This window comes from Chionomys nivalis, chromosome 3 (genome assembly GCF_950005125.1).
Source record: "Chionomys nivalis chromosome 3, mChiNiv1.1, whole genome shotgun sequence".
Taxonomy (NCBI): domain Eukaryota; kingdom Metazoa; phylum Chordata; class Mammalia; order Rodentia; family Cricetidae; genus Chionomys; species Chionomys nivalis.
The window spans coordinates 84,704,610-84,727,579 of NC_080088.1; the positions used below are offsets into that span (position 1 = coordinate 84,704,610).

General features: G+C 44.5%; 1 protein-coding gene across 2 annotated transcripts in view; it reads right to left on the reverse strand.

The window, feature by feature from the left end:
* Mtus2 (microtubule associated scaffold protein 2) overlaps positions 1 to 22,970 on the reverse strand; it is a 376,016-nt gene that overhangs the window by 207,496 nt on the left and 145,550 nt on the right. For both annotated transcript variants that reach the window (XM_057764364.1, XM_057764365.1), the window contains exon 5: positions 12,473 to 12,667. In XM_057764364.1, coding sequence (XP_057620347.1) covers positions 12,473 to 12,667 — 195 coding nt within the window. The remainder of the gene's footprint in view (positions 1 to 12,472; positions 12,668 to 22,970) is intronic.

The following is a 22,970-nucleotide window of genomic DNA, read 5'->3' on the forward strand; positions in this document are numbered from 1 at the left end:
GGGAAGGAATATTTAGAGGTGATAAATATTAGGATCTCTGGATGGGGAACCTGTCCTCCCCATGTGGATGGACATCATCCAGTCCTCTGAAGTCATGGGGAAGAGAGGGAGGTTGAATTGGTTCTCAACTGATTGATGACTTGAGCAAGGACCTTAGCTTCTTCTGATGTCAGCCATCTTGATTCTCAGACCTTCAGAACTGGGCCAGCATCTTCATGAGTGGCTCTCCTGTTCTCGGGTCTTCAAACCACACCATCAGCTTGCTGACAGGAAATGGTGGGATTTCTCAGCCTCTAGATGGCCAGCCAATACCTTCAGATAAAGCTCATACATATCCTATGGTATTCGTTTTTTTGGAGAGTTCTGACTAGTGTGGCCATTAGTATGATCAACTTTGTTAGATTTAGAATGACCTCAGAGATAAACCTCTGGGCATGCCTCTGAGGAGTGATCTAGATTAGGCTAATTGAGGTAGAAGGTCTTGCCCACTGTGGGTGGTTCCATTCTGCAGGCTGGGGCTCCAGAATGAATATGAAGGAGAAAGCGACCTGAGTACCAGCATTCATCTCTCTGGGCTTCTTGTCTGTGGATGCAAAGAGACCCGCCACCTCAGGTTCCTGCTGCCAAGATTTCTCTGGCATGAACTGGAACCCGAAATAAACCCTTTCTTCCTTAAACTCTTCCGCCAGGGTCACACAAACAGAAGTAGGACACCAGGGATAGTGACCATTTTCATGAAGTTTACAGACAGTTCCTACTTTAATATCCAACCTCTAAGTTTTCTGCCTCCCTCCCTGACCCAGCAGTTTTAAATTTTGTTTAAGCTGAAAAAATTGAAAAGAAATTCCCATTGTTCTTTTAATGTTTTTCTTTATGGTTTTGGTGTTGGTATGGGGTGAATTTTCCTCTACATTAAGATCACATTGTCACACTGACACCTATATTTGCCTCCTGTGTTTAACGGTTTCAGTTTTTAGTTTATACTTATTATATTCATCTTGAAGTTTTTGCTGCTGTACAACATGAGAAAGCGGTTCGGCCCAAAGTTCAATCTTCAGAGCTACAAACAGACTATTAAATTGTAACATCTAATTAAGTAACATTTGAGTTTCTAAACCACATACAATAGTTTTCAAAACATCACATTAAGAATGTATCTTCTTGAATTTTACATGCAAATGGATGGAAATAGAAAACACTATCCTGAGTGAGGTAACCCAGACCCAAAAAGATGAACATGGGATGTACTCACTCATAATTGGTTTCTAGCCATAAATAAATGACATTGAGTCTATAATTTGTGATCATAAAGAAGCTAAATAAGAAGGTGAACCCAAAGAAAAACATATAGTTATCCTCCTGGATATGGGAAGTAGACAAGATTGCCGAGCAAAAAATTGGGATCTTGGGGGTGGGGTGGGATAGGGGTAAGGGGAGATGGGGAAAGAAAAGTGAGAAGGGGAGGATGGGGGGAACTTGGGGAATTGGGATGGTTGGGATACAGGAAGGATGGATATGGGAGCAGGGAAGCATATATCTTAATTAAGGGAGCCATCTTAGGGTTGGCAAGAGACTTGAACCTAGAGGGGCTCCCAGGTGCCCAGGGGGATGTCCCCAGTTAGTTCCTTGGACAGCTGAGGATAGGGAACCTGAAATGGCCCTATCCTATGCTATACTGATGAATATCTTGCATATCACCATAGAACCTTCATCTGGCGATGGATGGAGATAGAAACAGAGACCCACACTGGAGCACTGGAATGCACTCCCAAGGTCCCAATGAGGAGCAGAAGGAGGGAGAACATGAGCAAGGAAGTCAGGACCGTGAGGGGTGCATCCACCCACTGAGACAGAGGGACTGATCTATTGGGAGCTCACCAAGGCCAGCTGGACTGGAACTGAAAAAGCATGGGATAAAACCGGACTCTCTGAACATGGCGGACAATGAGGGCTGATGAGAAGCCAAGGACAATGGCACTGGGTTTTGATCCTACTTCATGTTCTGGCTTTGTGGGAGCCTAGCCAGTTTGGATGCTCACCTTCCTAGACCTAGATGGAGGGGGGAGGACCTTGAACTTTCCACAGTGCAGGGAACCCTGACTGCTCTTAGGACTGGAGAGGGAGGGGGAAAGGAGTGGGGGGAGGGGGAGAGGAGTGGGAGGAGGGGGAGGGAAATGGGAGGCTGGGAGGAGGTAGAAATTTTTTTTCAATAAAAAATAAAAATAAAAAAAAAAGAATGTATCTAAACAGCACGGGCTGGAGAGATGGTTCAGTGGTTAACAGAAATGGGATGTTCAGTTCCCAAAGCACACATGGCAGCTCTGTTACTTGAGTTCCAGGAGATATAATGCCCTCTTCTGGCCTGTGCAAGCACTGCATGTATGTGTGGCACACATACAGGCAAATGCTCACACACATAAACTAAAAATAAATTGAAAACTGTATCTAGACACTTTGTCATACTTGATTTCAAACTGCAAAATTTATAACATTATATCTGTAACTAAAAGCCATTATTTGCTATACAAATCAAAACACCCTCATAAACCAAATATCAGAGGATGCTATACAGGTGTGTGTGTGTATGTATATATTATAGTGTGATTTACATACACACAAATACATGTGTGTGCATACATACACATGCAGATGTTATTTCTCCAAGGACTGTAATGAACAAAACAACATTATATCAAATCCAACACAATTTAAAACAATGCAATCAAAATACAAAGCAAACACTGGAGGCTTCTGGGAGTTTGACATGGCATCCTTACACACACAGAACAATTTTAATAAGGACAACATGCTTCAGTAATGTTAAAAACACAGTGGATACCTAAACAAGGAAGGTGGTTAGTTTTTAAATTACTGTTTAATTTTTTAAAAACAGTTTATGCGTGTGGGTGTTTTGCCTGTATGTCTATTACCTGTGTGCAGAGTTTCAGAGGCCAGAAGAGGGCATCAGATCCCCTGAATCTAAAGCTGCAGATCGTTGTGAGCTGCTGTGTGGGTGCTGAGAACTGAGCCCGGGTCCTCTGGAAGGGCGGTGAGTGCTCTAAAGCACTGGGCCATCTCTCCAGACACCACAGGTGTTTATTGTTATGAGCAAATTCCTGCATGGCACTGCACTTCTGTGCAAGCTGAGCAGAGCAATGCATTGTGCTCTGCAGTAACTTCCACATCAGCAGGTGACAGGAATGTTTCTGGCTCTGGGCTGCGGTACAGGACTGCCACTCCAGCGGCCGTTTACCAACAGTGGAAACGGAGTTATGTGGTATCGTCAAGAGAGCTGAGGTTTTCTTCAATGGAAAGATGTCAGACGCTGCCACTCATTTTATGGACAATATTGTTTACATGGAGAGCACAGAGTGCATGTCCTCCAGGTATGACTTTTAAACAGACAGGAAATACACGTGTCTTTCCTCACAGTTTCTGAACAGATTCATGAAAGAAGAAGTCTAGAACCTTTTGAGAACCTCCATCACAGTAAGAAATCACAGAACCAGAGACCTTGGATCTACAAAGCCACCGGGAATCTACCGTCTTGGTGGCCACTGGCTGTGCAGAGGGATCATGTAACTTGTCGGGAGGTAACAAGACAGGACCTGGACACCAGATCGCCTTTGCCTCTACTCTGTCTTCCTTGCTGTCTCTCTGGAGTCTCACCACCACCACCGTGGCAACACCCTCCTGAGTGGTCTACCAGGAGTCCCTTGTGGCATGCTATATGCTCTGGAGGAGGGGACATCAACAAACCCTTGCCGTGTGCATGCTCTGCTCCTTCAGGTAGGTCGTTCCTTGACTTAACATCCATTAACCTCTCTGCACCCAGGTCCAGAGAATTTCCATGCTCATCACATAAACGCCCGACTCTGCTCTCCAGGGATTGGTTGCTCACAGAGAATCTCAGCTCATGGACAGACCTACGAACGGTTGGGGCAGCTGAACTCGGCTTCCTACAGACACTCGGCCAAGGAAATATGAAGTCAGTTTATGGTGTAGGGCCTCAGCAAGGGAAAAACTTCATCCTGCAGCTCAAGCTACCGTGACTCAGATTTTCTGGCTGCAATAAATCCCAAGGGTCATCTAGGGCCTCTCACCCTGGTGCGCATCCTTAGAGTGACACTTCAGCACCTGCCCCGACCCTAACTCAGGTGGGGACGGTGGTGAATTGGTTCACGGGTCCTTCCTCAATATGCTCCTCTGACTGCGGTTGTCTGGATGGTATCTAAGTTATAAGAACCTCCCATCCCAGCCATCTACGATAGCCAGCAGGAGCTTCCAAAAGACCCATGTGGCTAAGTGCACGCAAACGGCACTAGCCAGGCTGTGAAGGGTGCCCAGGAGATCTGTAAAAAAACTCCCCAAAGACAGGGTGAGGTCCATGGAGAGGTAAACAGACCCCAGCAGGCAAGCACATCTTTGCTACTTCTCGTGCACTTTCAGGGCCACTGCTAGACACCTACTAACAAGCACCTGCATGCCCCAATGGCTGCCCCCGACCGCCTGCCTAATTGGCCGCTTCCCCCAAGGAATCCACTGTGCCGGGGTCTTTCCAGGCTCATTTGCCTTCATTAGCCAGCCTTCCCGGTGGCAGCAGAGTCTCCCGCACCATCAGCACTACTGGAAACATGCCTCATGATTGACAGCAGCCGGGATGTGTTACCATTATTCATTTTCCAATCCAAGGAGGCAGAAGCAAAGGGTGTTGGCAGCTCATGACTGCAGCTGTCTGGCCTGTCAACTTCCTGTCACACACAGGTTGTTCTGAAACGCAGTGCTGGGAAGAGGCTCCGAGTCTTGGCTTTCTGCCGCAGTGGCCGTGGGGCAGCTGCTTTCCCACCGGGGATCCATTCCAGGACACGGTGGCACCGATATCTGCACAGTGGCACAGGGCTTTTGTAGAACGCCCACAAATCCTTCAGATCCACACATCACCTCCAGATTATTTACACTACCAAGTGCTATAGATGAGCATTAAAAATACTGTTTTAAGGTGATGTTTAAGACATGATGGTATGAGGGTTAGAGCCGGGTCTTACTGCAATTTGCTATGCCATGTTCATTCAACATCCCTGGGAGGCCTGCTCTTTTCTGAAGGCAACGAGAGAAGAACTGGACCTTGAGGAGAAGGGAAGTGAGTCACGAAATGGGAGGAGTGCAGGGAGTAGACACTGTGGTCGTGATGTAATGTACAGGAGAAGAATTTTTAAAAAGAGCGAGAGACATGATATAAGAAAAGTCAGTATATGTTTGATGCAAACACATTTTTTTTCCCAACTACTTTTTGGTATAGGGTCGACTGAATCTTCAGATACAAAGCCTGTACGTAGATACAGAGGGATGACCTCTGCTCTTGGATAAGGGTAGAGGAGGTTAGGGGATCAAAGGCCTTGCCTCAGCTTTGGGCTAGCCTACAGTAAGTGTACATGAATATATATTTCCCATGCAGGAATGTGACTGAAGGCCTCCATGTGCCTGCTGCCCTGTTTAGTAGCTGACGCTAGACACCAAAGGGAGCAGGTGGAGAAGGTGCGGGCAATGCACATGACCAAGGCAGTTAAAGAGAAGGGGCCATACTCCCCGAGGACTCTGAGATGTAGGTGCCCCCCCCCCCGTTAGCACACACCTGGAGTAAGAGGATCAAGAGTCCTTGGTCAGACAAAGGCAGGGCACAACCACCCAAAGTCTCCACGGGGCTGAGCAACAGAGACCCAAATGCTATGGTTACAGCATCTGCCTTGCTGCTAAACATATTCACACATTGTAACCTAGCATTATGCAGTACACAAGGAAAGGATGGCGGAGTAGCTCATCCTTTGAAGAGAACAGGCAGAGATGAAAGCTCTGAGGCCAGACAAAGTAACATGGCCGAAAAGAGAACGCTCTCCTGTGGGAAGGACATGGAGACAAGGAGGTCGCTCAGGAGGTTTTGGAAGCAGTCACCCTACTTAGTAATCCTGTGACCCTCAATTTAGAAGAATCTTGGTAGACACACAGGACAGAGATTAGAGGGTCCCCACCCAAAAAGTGACATTCCAACATCTTAGCTATTCTGTGGGGGTTCTAGGTCCTCATTAGATCTTTGTGGGCAGAGCCAGGCATTTATATCAAAACTACCACGCACCAGAGCTTTCTTTATATATGGATGGTAAAAGAATGCATAGTAAGTATATCTAATTCCTTTTTATTGGTCTGATTGCTTTCCCATGTGTTCCTGCTGTCTTTACAGGTGTTGAATTGACCAACAAGTGGGTATCCATGGCAAACCCCACACAGCTCTCCCACAGCAGAGATGGTGGGGCCACAGAGGCAGAACTATGGAAAGGCACCTCATAGTTATGGCTCAATGCTCTCCAAGGTAAGCCAACATTCCATACTCATATCATCCACCCACATGGGATGCCTGCTTGATCCAGTTGAGATGTTCTGTTATGGCTCCACAACCAGGAACAGAATAAACACACAGCCCCTTGTCCTAGTTTGCTTTCTGTGACTGTGATAAACTACGACTCAAAGCAACTGGAGAAGAAGAGGGCTTATGTGACTTACATGTCCTGATCGCAGGCAACTGCTAAAGGAAGTCAGGGCAGAAACTTAAGTAGGAACAGAGGCAGGGACCACAGGAGAACACTGTTTACTGGTTGGTTCTCCATGACTTGCTCAGTTTTATTTATACAACCCAGGACCACTCTGCCCTGGGATGACACCACCCATAATGCCCTGGGCCCTCCCACATCAATCATAATCAAGAAAATGCCCCACAGACTTGCCTATAGGCCAATATTACGAAGGTATTTTTTCAATTGAGATTTTCTCTTCCCAGATTACTCTCCCTTTATTATATTTCTTTCATGTTTTAGAATCATTGAGAGGGAATGCTGAGTTGTATGAAGGGCCAGTATCCTGCTTCACCAATGAAGGATCTGAGAATTAAGCTGGGGAAATGGGTGAAGCGCTTGTTGGGTGAGTTCAAGGGCCTGAGTTGAGATCTCGGTCTCACAGAAAGCAGTGAGGCTTTGCTCATGGGCTCAGGGGTTCAAATATGTGCATGCAGGAGCATGCAGTAAAGGTCAGCTATCCCTTCTAAAGGCACATCCCCAATGACCTAACTCTTTCCCACTGGGTACCACCTCCCAGTAGTGGGGGGGGGCTGGTGACCAAGCCTTAAATACAAAGTCCCCAAGGGACACTTAACCAACCCACAGAAACATTTAAGTTCACTGAAGTTAACTGACTACCAAATATTATACCTGGTTACAGAGATGTCATGTGTGCGAGTGTGGCATGTTTCTCTCTTTAACTGCTGGTTCCATAGCTCAAGGGATCTTTTCTCCAAGAAGTATATTGAATGATAAAAATATGACGTTAAAAAATATTTTTATTATCTGAAAATGCCTTTGACAGATGACACAATGATGGTGTGATTTCTGATACATTTCTTCAGACTGCCCAGGTCAGGAGGATAACCGTTACTTGCAAGGTACAGAGACCAGTTTCCCAAAGAAGCGATGCTAAGTCATATGCAGAAAAATCATGTTCTTCTGTGTAAATGAGTAGAAATAGGAAGAAAAAGAATGTGTTGGAACCACTGAGAAAATTGTCAGCAAGACTCAAGGAAAACAACTCTGTCTTTTCCTTAGGAAGAACACTTCAGATTATATAATTACAGATTCCAAGGAAGAAGACACTCAAATCTGTCAGTGATGTTTGTTTGACTTCTGCATCTTTACAGAAAGTGAGAAGCACATTGTGGATTTTGTTCTCAGTCTTCTTTTCTTCTCCCACCCAAACTGAACTGAGATAACACAGATGAAGAGCGGAACACTGAAAATCCCGGCAAACGGGAAGCTGTGTGAAACCCTTCACACACCATGAAATCAAACATCCAGCCCCTGTCCCTGCAGACACTGAAAAGCCACAGAAATAAAGTCAGCTCCAACTCTCAGTTCTATTTTGAGCTGAGGGTTTAAATACCACCAGCTTAGACTAAGGTCACATTTTATAAATATATTTAAAAGGGAATCTAAATGAAAATATTTCCTTGCACGTTATAAAATGTTAAAGACCTACTGGGCAGTGGTGGCACATGCTTTTAATTCCAGCACTTGGGAGGCAGAGGCAGAGGCAGGCAGATCTCTGTGACTTTGAGGCCAACCTGGTCTACAGAGCTAGTTCTAGAACAGCCAGGGTGGTTACACAGAGAAACCTTGTCACAAACAAAACAAAACAAAACAAAACAACAAAGAAAACAGTTAAAGACTTGGCAACTGACTTCCCTTGTCTTTGTTTCTTTAAATGCCAACATGATACTCAACTTATAGCCCCAAAGTAAGAGAATCAATCCCATGAAAATCCACTTCAAGCCTCATAAGTGATATGTCTTAATTTTTATTAAAAATTTTTCTTTTAAGTGTGTGGGTGTTTTATCTATATGTATGTATGTGCAACACGTGCATTCCTGGTGACAGTGGAGGCAGGTGAGGGTGTTGGATCCCCTGGAACTTGAGTTACGGATAGTTGAGAGCCACCTTGCTGTGCTGAGAATCAAGTTGAGTCTTCTGGAAGGGCAACAAGTGCTTTAACCACTGAGCAATCTCTCCAGCTCGAGTTTTAGTTTAACACTCAAAGTTATTGATCATTATGTGTCAAGGTGATGATAAAACGTTTGAACTAGAATGAGAGCCACATCTCTGACTTCAAAGTTTCTACAACCGTAACCAGAGACAATGAAGACAACTCCCTTGTCCCCTATTGGACACTGTTAATCCAATATAGCCATTTTCCCATCTGAGCTTTTGAATCCTTGACATTGACATGGCCCACAGATGGAAACTGCTCAAGAAAATAAATTATTATCCTTGTGAAAAACCTTATTCTAAACACTCTGTATCTAATAGGGATATTCCATTAGTCCTACTGACAGTTTTAAACCTAGCTCAATTATTATTAACACTGTTTCACTATGAAGACACAGGAGTGATGTGGGATGTTCCTCTGTATACTGTGAATATGTTTTATTATCATTGGTTAATAAAAAAGCTGCTTTGGCCTATGGCAGGGCAAAATATAGCTAGGTGGGAAGTCCAAGAAGAGAGATATGGAGAAAGAAGGTGGAGTGGAGGAGACTCCAGAAGCCACTAGAGGAGTAAGACGCCAGAGCATTACTGGTAAGCCATGGGGCACGTGGTGATATGCAGATTATTAGAAACGGTTTAATTTATATGTAGCCAGTAAGAAGCCTGAGCCATTGACCAAACAATTACAATTAATATTAAACCTTGAGTGATTACTTTATAAGCGGCTGTGGGGGACCAACAGTCAGAAGAGACTCCAGGTCAGTGGGACCAGGTAAAACACTGAAAATCTCGAACTACACAGAAGTACAAAAATTTGCCCAAAGTCATAGGTATGGTAAATGCAAAGATGGTATGCAAATCTCACTGTTTCTAGGGTTCTCGTCCCCTTCTATGCTGCAATACTCTTAAAAAACAGAACAAGTTTTATTGGCACAGGGCAGTCAGGCTTTGGAGCTCTAATTCATGGCACAGTGTGGACAGCAAACCATTCCATGTCATGTACTTGAAATGTGCTAAGAGATAAGATCTACAACAGAACCAACACACGCATACACAGCAACTACACAAAGTGATGGAGGTTAATTAACTTGATGCAGTAATCACTTCATAATATAGAGATAGGCTGAAATCTCACGTTGTTATGTTTCAGCTGGTTAGTTTTTGTCAACTCGACACAAGCCTGAGTCTCTTGGGAGGAGGAACTCACATGAGGAATTAACTCCATCATACTGGCCCATGGGCACATTTGTGGGCATTTTCTTAATTAATGGTTGATGCGGAAGAGCCCGGTCCACTGGGCACTGCCAATCCTGAGCATGTGGTTCTGGACAGTATAAGAAAGCAGGCTGAGCAAGCCATAGGGAGCAAGCCAGTCAGCAGCACCCCTCCGTGGCTTCTGCATCAGCTCCTGCCTCCTGGTTCCTGCTTTGGATTCTTAGGTTGTCTTTCCTCCATGATGGGCTGTGCCCTGTAACATGTAATAAACTGTCTCCTCCCCAGGCTGCTTTTGTTCATGGGGTTTCAACACAGCAACAACAAGCAAATCAGGAAAGAAAAAAGTTGAAACTTGTGACATTTGTTACATCATAACAAAACTAGAAGAAAAGGTCAAAGGTGTCTATGATCTTTTTGGGAATAAATATAAAGCAAATTGAACTCAATTGTATCTTTGCAGATTTTTGTCTTTTATTACTTGAGGAAATTTTTTTTGTCTTATTGGTCTTTTGTTTGTTTGTTATGATTTCCAATTTTGTGGGGTCTGGGAGATTCCTGTTCACTGTGTTTTTGTTTTTATTATTCTGGCTTGTTTATTCACTTTCTGTTTGCCTGTTTTCTGAAGAGAGGATGAGCATGGAGTCCAGTGAATGGCGAGGATTGAGGGAGAGTCGAGGAAGAGGAAACCAGGATCAGAATATATTGCATGAAAAAAAAGGTTTTTCAATTAAAAAAAAAAGAGTTAGTAGACTAATGGTTGCTTAGAGCTGAAGGCTGAATGGGAATGGGGGAGAGCATTAGGGATTCTAGGTTTCTTTGGGGAGGAATAGTGGAAATGCTGCAAGGTTGATGGTAGTGATGTTTGCACTAGCCTATAAATATATGGGGGGGAGAGAAACCATTGAATTGTATGCTCTAAAGAAGAGAATTACATGGTGTGTGAATTATATCTCAATAAAGCTGTTATTTTAAGAAGTAAAACTGAAAAAGAAATAAAAGCAAGTCATGGGGATGGTAGGGTTTTAACCTCCTTTATGGAAAATCTAAAATACACATCAATGGCAAGCAAGTCACACAGTAACCCCACAGCCCATCCTCTAGTTTTAATGGCTTTAAAAAAAAAAGTGCCAATTATGTTTTTAATCAATCTTCCACCACTCCCAGATATTTTGCTTTTGTTTTTGTAGTATTTTGCACTACAGCAGAATGTTGCCATTATTGAAAACATCGGATACAGAATAATCGCTATGAAAATGGGACAGGGAGCATGGCACTTGCCTGGAAGGGTCCCACAGGAGGCCAGGTCTGCCCCACAGCAGCCCTCCTGTCCCTCCTTCTCCCGTATGTCAGAGGCTATGCAGCCCTCAGTCACAGTTCAGACTCACCATCATCCTCTCTCTCCAGTCCTCGAGAGGGAAAGGACCCCTGGGGCCCCCATCAGAGTCACCTAAATGGAAATACCTGGGGGTGGGGGTGAGGACTCTGGAACTGTAGATGTGAAAGGTCAAAAAGCTAACCTCTGCCAAATGGGACAGGCAAGAAAAAGATGGCTGTTCTATAATAAAACTATAGAGAAAAGCTTCAGTGTGTGGTTTATATTAACAACTGTAAATAGGCAACTTGAAAACCAAACCAATCAACCAACCAAAAAAATAGAAAAGAATCACCATGAGCTCAAACTCTACTTCCATCTCGGGATGGAGCTGACCAGTGCCCAGATCTGCGGAATGAAAACAGATATCAATAAGGTCTAATCTCAGATGAGAAATAGCTTCTCGGGAACCTGACCCCTCAGGTCACTGGCGGCTCCTTTTTCCATGAATAAAAAATGACTCCCTCTTTGCCAGTGGAACATGAGATGGGCTGATGGCTGTTTCTGTAGGAGTTATTAATAACAATCCTTGTCAATTCCAATCTTACTTAAAATGCGAGGCAGATACAGATAATCAAATGAGCTACGTATGTAAATGCATTTTTATAGCATTCACGAGCGTAATGCTGAGTTAACATTGCAAAATCTTTCATATTAGCCCTCATTTTCATTGATTAACCTTCCGAAGAGACTGGTGATTTTCTACCCCCCAGAACCCAGATCCTAGGCAGTAATTAAAAGGATACAAGCTCATCATAAGAAGTAAAACTCAATCATTTCATGAGTTTTATCTCATTTTTCTAAGTCAAGGTGTCTATGATTGGAAACCCTGATACTTGTTTATGAATGACCTCAACAATAGTCTCAGGAAGATTCTTTTAAGATATATTCATTTTAGAGAGAGAGAGAGAGAGAGTGTGTGTGTGTGTGTGTGTGTGTGCACATGCACACCACATGCATGTATTGACCACAGAGACCAGAAGAAGGCATCAGAATGCCTGGATCTGGAATGACAGGTGGTTGTAAGCAGCCCAGTGTGGATTCTAGGAACTGAGTCTGGGCCTACTGCAAGGGCATTAACTCCCCATAATCAAGAAACATGATAGTGCCCAATAGGAGGTTATTTTTCCTTGGTGGATGATTAAAACACAGTAACACAATGACTCCTTAAAGTAGTAGATCCAAGCTCTTAACTAACCAAAGGAAACGGTTCACGGGGTCGTTAGGCATCTTCCACCCTGCCATCAACCCCCAGGAGGGCACAGTCTCCTCCACCCACCCTCAGCCCCTTTGCCCCACTCACGGGTGACTGGCCGACTCTGCTCCAGCTGCACACTGTCCAGGGATTGGGTGCTGGGCACCGCAGAGACACTGGAACTCCTCACGAAGCCAAAGGCGGCCAGCTTGGCTGCTGGGAGACGTGAGTACCCAGGAGGACGAAGACCAGATTTTGGTAGACTGGATTTTGCAGCATTTGAATTGGAGGCTTTCTTGAGATCTGTCAAAATGAATCAAAAAGAAAACTTCTCAGTGAATAGCAAGATGCAGAATGCTGCAGAGTGTGTCGTCCGCCATGAGTAGACTCAACTTGCAGGCTCCAAATCTGCACACTAGCACACCAATCTTTAATAGAAAGGCCCCTTACCAGGGCATATGCTTCAGGGGACTCAAGCAGCCACTACCCAGGAACGTTCACAGTCTCACTTGTAGAGGGACTGAGGACAGACAAGTGCCCATACTCTAAGCCCACAAAAGGCTACAGGGATCGGAGATGCAGAATGGAAAGAGAGTTGCAAAACTGCAAGTTACCTTAAATTTGTGAGAACAAGATACACCTTAAAATTTAACACACCATGGGCTTTAACCACAGGTGATTAGCCTCACAGAAATGGGTTCCAAGAATCGTCCAGGCTGCTAACCCTCTTGCTTTGGGGTAAGGTTAGCCAGACTGCAATCCCCAAAGACTGACTGGGCAAACTCCAAGCCCTTGCTCTACCCTGAGAACACTAGTATCTCCTTGTAAAGAATGATGCCGTGACTCATGTCCAGCACCCACTGGTAGGTGCCTACAGCGGTGTTGTGATTTCTTTATGTTAGCTCAAATTTCAAATTAGTTCCTAGGTGTGTACCCAGCCGGGGAACACAAAGATGACAGTGACGTTCTCTGAAGCAAGGTCTCTGCACCTGCATGGCCCTTTCAGGAATGGATATACATAAAGAAACAGAAACAGAGTGGACGCTGGATAAAAGATGTCTGGCATTATGCCGGCAGAGGGGGACAGCAGGGAACGCCCCTCTTCCGGGCACTTGGTGATTAGTTCTCAACAGAAACAGCAACAGACACCAGTTCAAAAAGGCCCCAGTACTGTGGACAAGCATGACTCTCCGAGAAGTATACGCTTAGAGACCTCAGAGCAAGCGTCGTTGGACTATGGCCTGAAGCCTGGCAAGCAGAAGGCGAGGCTACAGAGAAGAAACTTTGAAACACAGGAGCTATGGAAAAGAGGAAGAGAAAGATGGTAGGAGGCGGAGATGGAAGATGGAAAGGAGACGAAGAACAACAAGAACAGTGTCTTCCAGACACAGCAGGTCTGACACACATATGAACTACCAGAGACTGAGGCAGCCTGCCCAGGGCCTGCATGGGTCCCAGGGCTGGGAAGGGAAGTGGACATAAGCCCCCATCCCAACCAAGAATCTATCTCCAGTTGACGACTCCTTATAAAGAAATAGTTAGTTTTCTCCAATAGAGCCTCACCAGGTATATAAACCACACTTAAGGGCAGGCCCCATGCCCAGGAGTAGAGGGCCAAGAAAAAGGAACTCAACAGCATTGTTTGTAGACTTTTCGTCTCATGTTATATTGTCTGGGATTTTTTTTTTTGTCTTACTGATCATTTTGCCTGTATATTATGGTCTCTGATTGTGTGTGTGTGTGTGTTGTGCTTTTTTAAAAAAATTCTGGTTGGTTGGTTGGTTGGTTTGTTAACCTGTTTGTTTTCTAAAGAGAAAGAGAAAGAAAGAAGATGTGGACTTGTATGGGTATGGAGAGGATCTGGGAGGAGTTGGGGAGGGAACCTCATTCGTGATCAGAATATACAGTATGGGGCTGGAGAGATGGCTCAGAGGTTAAGAGCATTGTCTGCTCTTCCAAAGGTCCTGAGTTCAATTCCCAGCAACCACATGGTGGCTCACAACCATCTGTAATGGGGTCTGGTGCCCTCTTCTGGCCTGCAGGCAGACACACAAACAGAATATCGTATATATAATAAATAAATATTTAAAAAAAATATACTGTATGGAAACTTTATTTTCAGTAACAGAGAGAGAGAGAGAGAGAGAGAGAGAGAGAGAGAGAGAGAGAGAGAGTCAGTCTTTGGTGAAAAAGAAATGTGAAGTTTTTTCCTTTTACTAAGTTCAGTGTTTCTGTAACTGTTTGCTATGGATGCACAGAAGGACGCGCTGGTCTCTGAAGGCCTTGAAAAGCATCCATACTCTAGACACCTCCAGTGATTACCCCACTTCAGAGCACTCATTCGGCGAATGCCTGAGCCTCTCTGCAGTGGAAAGCGGAGCTGCATGTGTCGACAGCTTACAAAACAAATCTACTAAAGGTGGGTTGGCAATAAAAGTGAGCGATTTCAACAGCGGGCTCAGCCACACCGCCACTCCTCGTACTAATCCGAGGCTCCAGGTCCACACATCACAGAGGCACCTGCCCATCCCTGTCCACTGCTGCGTCACTCACAACAGCAGCTGCGGGACCGTCCCAGGTATCCAGCAGCAGAGAAATGGTTAAGAAAAATGTGCACACAATGGAATGTCGCCAACTATAAAGGACAATAAAGCTGCATTATTTCCAGAAAAAGTGGATGCAACTGGAGACAATCCTGTTAAGTGAAGCGGGCATCCCGAGAAGACTCAAGGGCTGCGTGCTTCCGCTCATCTTACCCTTGTAGCTTTGCTGTCTACTGCACAGACCTGGGAAAAGGGAGACTCAACTGCATAAGTATTTTCATCAGGTGTGAATTACATCACATTAAAGCTGTTATATTAGACCAGAAGTCTATGAATATATGGGGGGCACAATCAAAGTATATTGCATGCATACGTAAAAATGTCACAATGTAACCAATATTAAGTATAACTGTTGCATGCTAATAAAAATAAGCTTTAAAATAAAATATTGAATAACTAGGATCATAATTTTATTCCCAGCTCAGCAATGGATTTAAGATAGAGTCATGATTAGTACCCAATGTGTAGCAGTATCTTTACAATATTTGGGGGAGGGCAGAGTCTTAGTAATATATTAGCCCTGACTAGCCTGGAACTCGACATGTGGGCCAGGCTGGCCTCAACCTTCCCACCTCTGTCTCCCCAGTGCTGGACTTAAAGGTACATTCTTCCACACCGTGCTAAGATCGTTACTCTATGTTGGGTCTATGTTGAAGCTGGAGAGATGGCTCAGAACTGGCTGCTCTTGTAGAGGACCCACACGAGATTCCCAGCACCCGCATGGCAGCTCACAACCGTCTGTAACTCTGCCCTCTTCTGGCCTCTGAAGGCACTGTTTGTACATGGTACACAGACATACATGCATGCAGAACACTGATGCCCGCAGAATAAAAATAAGTAAAATGTGTTTACTTTATTTTTGAAATTGTAATATCATTTGTTCTTTTCTTTTTCCCATTCCAAACCCTCCCATTTATTCTTTCTTAGTTTCTTTCAAAGTTACCTCTCTTTTCATTATTGATACCTCATGCATATATGTGTATACATAGTTTAACCTGTTCCATCTGTATATCGTTACTTGTATGTATGTCTACAGGGCTGACTACTGGGTATTGGATAATCAAGTGATCCTCCCTGGGAGGAGCACCTCTCCCACGCTCACCACTCCTTACTGCCTGTTGTTCTTTGTGTAGGGCTGAGCCTCGCGGGCTTTTCCCTCACCCTGTTAGTGCAGCTTTTGCTGTTGTACTTGTTCAGCTATGTTTGGGCAGTCATGTGGTGAGACTTGATGGGTGCAGCCCCCGGCATTACCGAGAGACACAATCTCATAGCCAACTCCCGGATTCTCCGACTCTTACAGTCTTTCCACCCCTCCAGAAATGTTCCCTGAGTTGTAGGTGTAGGAGTGTTCGTAGATGCGTTGTGTGGGACTGGGCTCCACAACTCCACACTTTGATTGGTTGTGGTTGTCTGTAACGGCTTCTGTGTGTCACAAAGAGAAATTTGCTAGGAGGTAGGAGCCTCTGACGAGGGAGAGCATTTGACGTTTGTCTTCCTGAGTCTGGATTACCTCACTCAATGGGATCTTTCCTAATTCCGTTCAAAATAAGTAAAATCTTTAAAGGGTCTACGCGGGCTAGAGAATTTGATCTGTCATTGTGTGTCCTCTACAAAAACACTTCCACTCGAGAGGTGGAATAAGTGCTTTGGATTCCACATCAAAGTCCCTTCCAAGTGAACATGAACAACATGGGGACGCTAACTAAAATAAATTCACAGCTAATAAACATTTTTAAAACCCTGGGTTAAAGTCCATGGCTCACGCAAGAGAGCCAAACTGAACTCATTTATTTTAATCAAAGCTCAATTTTCTGACAAGTTCTTGCCAGAAAGCAAAAGAAAAAAAAATCCTTCTTGAACAACAAAAGAGATTCCGCTGTCTGCTGTGAAAGCTGCAAGACGCACTGCTATTTCAAAGTCGTATTATATTTCCTTTGAAAAATAAATTCTTTGAAGAAATCAAATCTTCCCATTTAAATTAAGTGAATTTTATTTGTTTGGGCTTTTTCCTTTTTGTATAGATTCTCCTTTAAAATAGGACTGTGTGATACTAAACAAAATCTCAGCCAGCTAGAATAATATCACTTATTCGTGATTCAACACTGTATCCATAAAGTCTCATCAATCACTGTCCCACTGTCATGTATCCCAGAGAGTAAAATGAAAATGTTAGGAAAGCAAATTGTCATTAATCCAATTCGGTATGAACTGGAGGAGAGAGAAGGAGGCTGCGGTACAGTTAGTGGGGTGCTTGCCGGCATATATACCATCCTGGTTTTGAGCCCCCTCACCCCATAAACCAGACACAGAATTAACACCTGAAACCTCCACCCTCAGAGGTGGATCACAGAGGTCATCCTTGGCTGCACAGAGAGACGCTGCCTCAGAATCAAAAGCAGAAACCTGGAAATAGTAGAATGACGGCCATTCACGACTCCAGCGCTCCTGTGCCAAGATGGCAGGTGGAACCAGGAGAATGGCCAGCAGCGTTAGTGGACAACAGCACAGCAGAAAGAAGGGAGAGCCTGCCTCAGAGAGCGGAAGGGGAGGGCCTCTGACGTCCACACACAGGTGCATGCATGGAAGCACGCACTGTATGAGCTAATTGACCAAAGGGCACCTTGTCTGCGACGGGAACAAAGTCAAGGTCGCATCTAACTTGTCAGAATTGTAACTAAACACACGAGTGGACACGTAAGCAGATTTTGATTTTGGTTTTGATTTCGTTTTCAGACAGGTTCTCACTGTGTAGGCCTGGCTGTCCTGGAACTCGCTGCTGTGTGGTCCAGGTTGGCCTTGAACTTACAGCTTTGCCTGCCTCTGCCTCCCAAGTGCTGGGATTAAAGGTGTGTGTCACACACACACCTGTAAGTAGGTGTTTTAATTCTATAACTAATGAAGACACAAGAGAATCATGTGATCATTAACAATGACTCAGGGCGTTATTTCAAGGATGGTTTTTCCTTATAATTTTACATTTGGAGTCTTTATATCAGCATATTTATGTGATTTGTGCCAAATTATTAATTTATTTCACTTTTCTTCCAAGTTACTTTTATGAGCACTTTTTTTTCTTTCTTTCCCAGATCCTTAGCTATGCTCATATCAGCGAGGAGCAGTTCGGCCTCTCTGCACCTTGCCTGACAACATGTGCACACAGTGGCTGTTTTTACCACCCTTCTCCCTTCCTGAGACAATTCTCTGTATAGACAATTCTCAGTGTTAAGGTGGCATCTCGTTCCAAGGAAAAAAGGACACAGAAAGAGCAAAGAAAGCAGCATGCTGCTCAGTGGACTGATGACCTGGGCTCAACATGACTGAATTCAAACTCCCAGCCCCTCAATTTCCTCCGGGGAAAGAGGGAGGATATAGCCACTGTGTTGGTTATATTTTCTTTTGCTGTGATAAAACACCATGACCAAAGCAACTTATAGAAGGAAGAGTTTATCTGGGCTTATGGTTCCAGAGGGACAAGAGTCCCTGGTGGCTGTGAGGCATGGTAGCAAGCAGGCATGATGGTTGGAGAAGGAAGCAAGAGTTCACATCCTCATCCATGAGCCAGAAATAGAGAGAACAAATTGGAAGTAAGTAGGACATAGCTATGAGCTCTCCAAATTTACCCCAGGGCTGCACTTCCTATAACAGGGCTGCAGCACCTAAAATAGTGCCGCCTACAAGAGACCAAGTGTTGAGACAGATGAGCCTGTGAGGGGCGTTACTCATTCACTCCGCTCCAGCTATCTACCCACTGCTATGCCAGAACAGAGAGTATTGGCTAATACATATGAGCGCCACTGCACAGAGAGCTATGGGCTTGCTATTTTCTCTCATTGATGCCACACTTTTTGAAATCGAGAAGAGCATCTCTTTAACAAGAATCAAGGTACGTAACAACCAATTTCCAAAATGGCTCTCTAGGAAGCCCGGCCAGGGAATGAGGATCGCCCTGGTGAGGGACACACTACAGCAGTGGTAGCATACAACTTCTGAGTGACAGTCATGAGAGACACCGAAGGTCCACCCTTTCCCTCTCTGATGGCGACCTCGAGGAGAAGCCAGACTTACTAGCTATGGGGATATTTAAATGGCACTCCTGCATGGAGACGTGAGAAGTTGTTTGCCAGAAGCCAGCAACCCCAACATCACAGAACTGGATTCTCCATCCTTGGTCAAATGATCAGATTTGCATCAAACTAATCAAACTCGATTGCATACTCATGGGGATGCCAAGTCAGAACCATCCCATCAAGATGTTCCCACAGAACCACCAGAAGGGAAATGTTTGCTGTACGTTTTAACTTCTGATATTTGGGATGGCATGTCATTCAGCGATGTGGAGATTCAGGTACCTGAAGGCAGGAGCCATTATAACAAGGACTCACTCTATAGGCACGGCTCTGGAACCAGGTCCAGATGGGATGGTATAAGGAACTTTGGGGTAAAAGGAGGAGTCTGGGTCTCAGGAGCTTCAAAGAGAAGAAGCTAATTGGCATTAAAAAAAAAACTGACAGCAAGAGCTTAAAGAAAATTATGGGGCGTGAATCTATGCTAACAGCTAGCAAGTGTTACTGAGAGAATATGGACTTTGGAGAGTGTATTGATTGGACTTAGAATTTTCTACAAATCTCCAGGTGGGGCTGAGGTGCCACGGGGTGTCATGCTTTTTCTTCTAGTGCTGTGTAGGTAGAGAACTAAGACCGGCATTTCGACAGAAAGTAGTTGTTAGGCACACGAGGTTTAGCATTTGCTGGGCTGAAAAATCCTCATGGAAAACAAGAAGTAAATTAAGGAAATTCAGGAAAGGCTTTTGTTAGTGGTCGTGTCCAGGCTGCTGTCAGAGAACCATGGTCGAATGATGACAGCATGATGTGCCTGCCTAGCCTTCCAATGAGACTTCAGAAGGATCAAGACGACACACAAAAAAATAACTGTCAAGCAGTTAAACTGCTGAGAGATTCAAGGTTTGTGCTTGCCAGAAGCCTTGATAGGCACTCAGTATACAGATTTTAATATGTATTTATTTATTTAGTGTACGTGTGCTGTAGTGTGTATAAACATGTGAACATAGGTGTATGCGCCCAAGCACATGGGTGTGGAGGGAGACCAGAGAAGGACTGGGCCTGTCTTCCTCTATTAATCTCCTCCTTCTTTTTGGGGGGCCAGGCCACTCACTGAACCTTGAACTTGGCATTTTAACGAGGCTAGCTGGCTAGTGAGCTCCCAGGATCTGTCTACCCTCCAACACTGGTTACAGGCACATGACACCTTGCCCAGATTTTATGTGGAAGTTGAGGATTTGAACTTGGGTCCTTTCGCTTTTACTCAGTGAACCATCTCCCCAAACCAAGAAAGGTTTAAAGAAAGGTTTATTTTGAAGAGATTTTTCAGGAGTAGCTTTTACCCGACAGAGTAAACCTAACAAAATTTAAAGAAATCCAAGTTTTGTAACAGAAACCTGTCTGGCTCAGACTGGAACAGTAAGAGAGATTCTTTAATGAAAGGAGGTATTGATTAGGCAGAAATCAGACTGAGAACACTCTTAGAAGTTCAAACATTTTCAAGAAAGGGAATAAAGGTGAAGGAGCAGAAGCAAGAGCTCAAAAGTATAGAGGGAAAAGTTACAAAACTCATCCAGGCCTGTATGATCACTGCATTGCAGCATCATTTCCGAGCAGTGATTCCTGGGTGTTTCCCATCATGCCTCTGCCTTCAGTAGACACTCTACTGGAGTTACTCTATGCTGTAGAACCACTGGCTCTCAGGTGTATGGGGGGAGCTACTTTCTCTCTTTAAATAGATTTTCTTCAAGACAAGCTGGATTTGAGGAGATATCCTCAACTACATAGAAGCAGCGTCATTCTTCCGTTTCATTCTTCATCTGTCGTCTTTAATTCGGACGACAGTGTTCTGGACACTGAGCTGACAATGTAAAGAACAAGGCTCTCTTCCTCTCCACCAGCCAGTTTTCACAGTCCCAGAGGGTGCTATGCAGGCTGCTGGGGAAGAAATGGCACCAACAGTCTTACTAAGCTGTGCATCCTACCACTCATGGGACCAACCTCCTCGGCAAGATGTGCCTACTTGTGCAGCAGTGGCCATGACTGCTCATGGGAACACGGTTAAAAGAATGGCCCACGGTGGACCATGCCTTGGGGACCTGAGACAGAGGCTCCAGGAGAAAGGCAATGGGCCTTTCCCTCAGGTGTGTTTTGTTCCCTGGATGGTTCTTGGACATGATCTCTTGTTCCCTGTGACAAACATTTACATTCAATTTATAAGACAGGCTTATTCTTGTTGGATGCCAGATAACAACTATAGAACCCAATCTGGTTTGTGTCCCCTGAATCTGAAGATGGCCTTCTGTCTTTCTTTCATGCTTTCCCAGATATAATCTATAATTATATATGCCAGGCATTGTGTTTAAATTGGTTTGCCCTAAGAAAAGTCCTGGAAAAGGGCTGCTCTGCTAATATTTAGTATGTGCTTATTGACGTTTATTTGCATGTTTTTTGGATCATGTTTTTCTGAACTCAAACAACCTTCTTTGGATCATTGCTTTCTTTGTTACATTCATGTATAAAAGCACCTGAAACTGAAGTAAGGCTGTCTACGGTATGAGCCTGTAGGAAGGCTGTCTACAGTATGAGCCTGTAGGAAGGCTGCGTACAGCATGAGCCTGTAGGAAGGCTGCGTACAGCATGAGCCTGTAGGAAGGCTGTCTACAGTATGAGCCTGTAGGAAAGCTGTCTACAGTATGAGCCTGCAGTAAGGCTGTCTACAGCATGAGCCTGCAGTAAGGCTGTCTACAGCATGAGCCTGTGGTTTACCGCACTCTTTAAGGTCCTCAAATCCCACATCTTGCAGACAGCTCTGCACAGGTTGGTGAGTCGACACTGTTAGGAAGGTAACCAACTATTCTCTGCTTGGATTTTCGGCACCTTCTGGGACTAACCCAGAAAAAGAAGGGCCATAGCAGGAAGGAGAACATTTGCTTTTGATTCTTCCCTGAGCCGATTTGCCCTGTTGTTGCAGCTGCTGCTGACTGTGGATCTCAGAAACAGCATTTCCAGGCCATTGTTGGCCGAGGACCAACGGTTCTTCAGGAGCCCTCCAAGTTCAAGTGCTAGATTGAGACTACTGAGGCACACCAATATATCATCCTATTGGGTCTGTTCCTCGAAAGAACCCTAACTAATACAATACCCAAGGGAAAAAATATGCATAAAACTCATACATGATGAGAAGCAAATGATCACATGGTCAACAACAGACAAAACCCAGAAATGATGCAAATCTCCACTAATTGATGCATTTATAAATAAATTGTGGTCTAGAGAGAAAATGGAAGATCAACCATCAACAAAAAAAATCCTTCTTTGCTGAGGCCCGTTACCCCTACAATCATTTGTTGCAGCCGTGTGCACGCAGTGTGGCTGTCCTTAAAGGCACAGCCTTGAAGGAGTAACTAAGGCCACATTCAAGGGTGGTGCCTTATTCAATGACCGTGGAGGAGATGTTAGTGGCATCTTTCCCCTTGTGTGTGCACACAGATAAAGGGCACGTGAATGCCGGGAGAGAGGACTCTCACCCATAAACCAAGAGAGATCTCAGCAGACATCAGCCCTGCTGTAACTAATCTTAGATTTCTGACTTTCAAAACTAGGAGAAAAAATAATTTCTGCATCACTTGTTCTTCTCAAGATAAGGAGACAAAGGAACGAAACACTGATGTGTTAAAAATCAGTCAAACTTGAACATTCTGAAGCCAGCAGAAGAAGTCACATACCAAAGGCCACATACATGAGGTGTCTAGAACAGGGACATCTATAGAGACAGAAAGTAGGTTAGTGACTGGGGCTTCAGGAAAATCTGGAGTGACAGCAAGTCAATACTTTTTTCAGAATGATGAAATATCCTTCAGTTACTGTGGTAATGATCGCATATCTAAGAAGAGTCAAAAAGCCCATTGGATTTGTCCTTTAGATGAGTGAAGTATGTGGTGT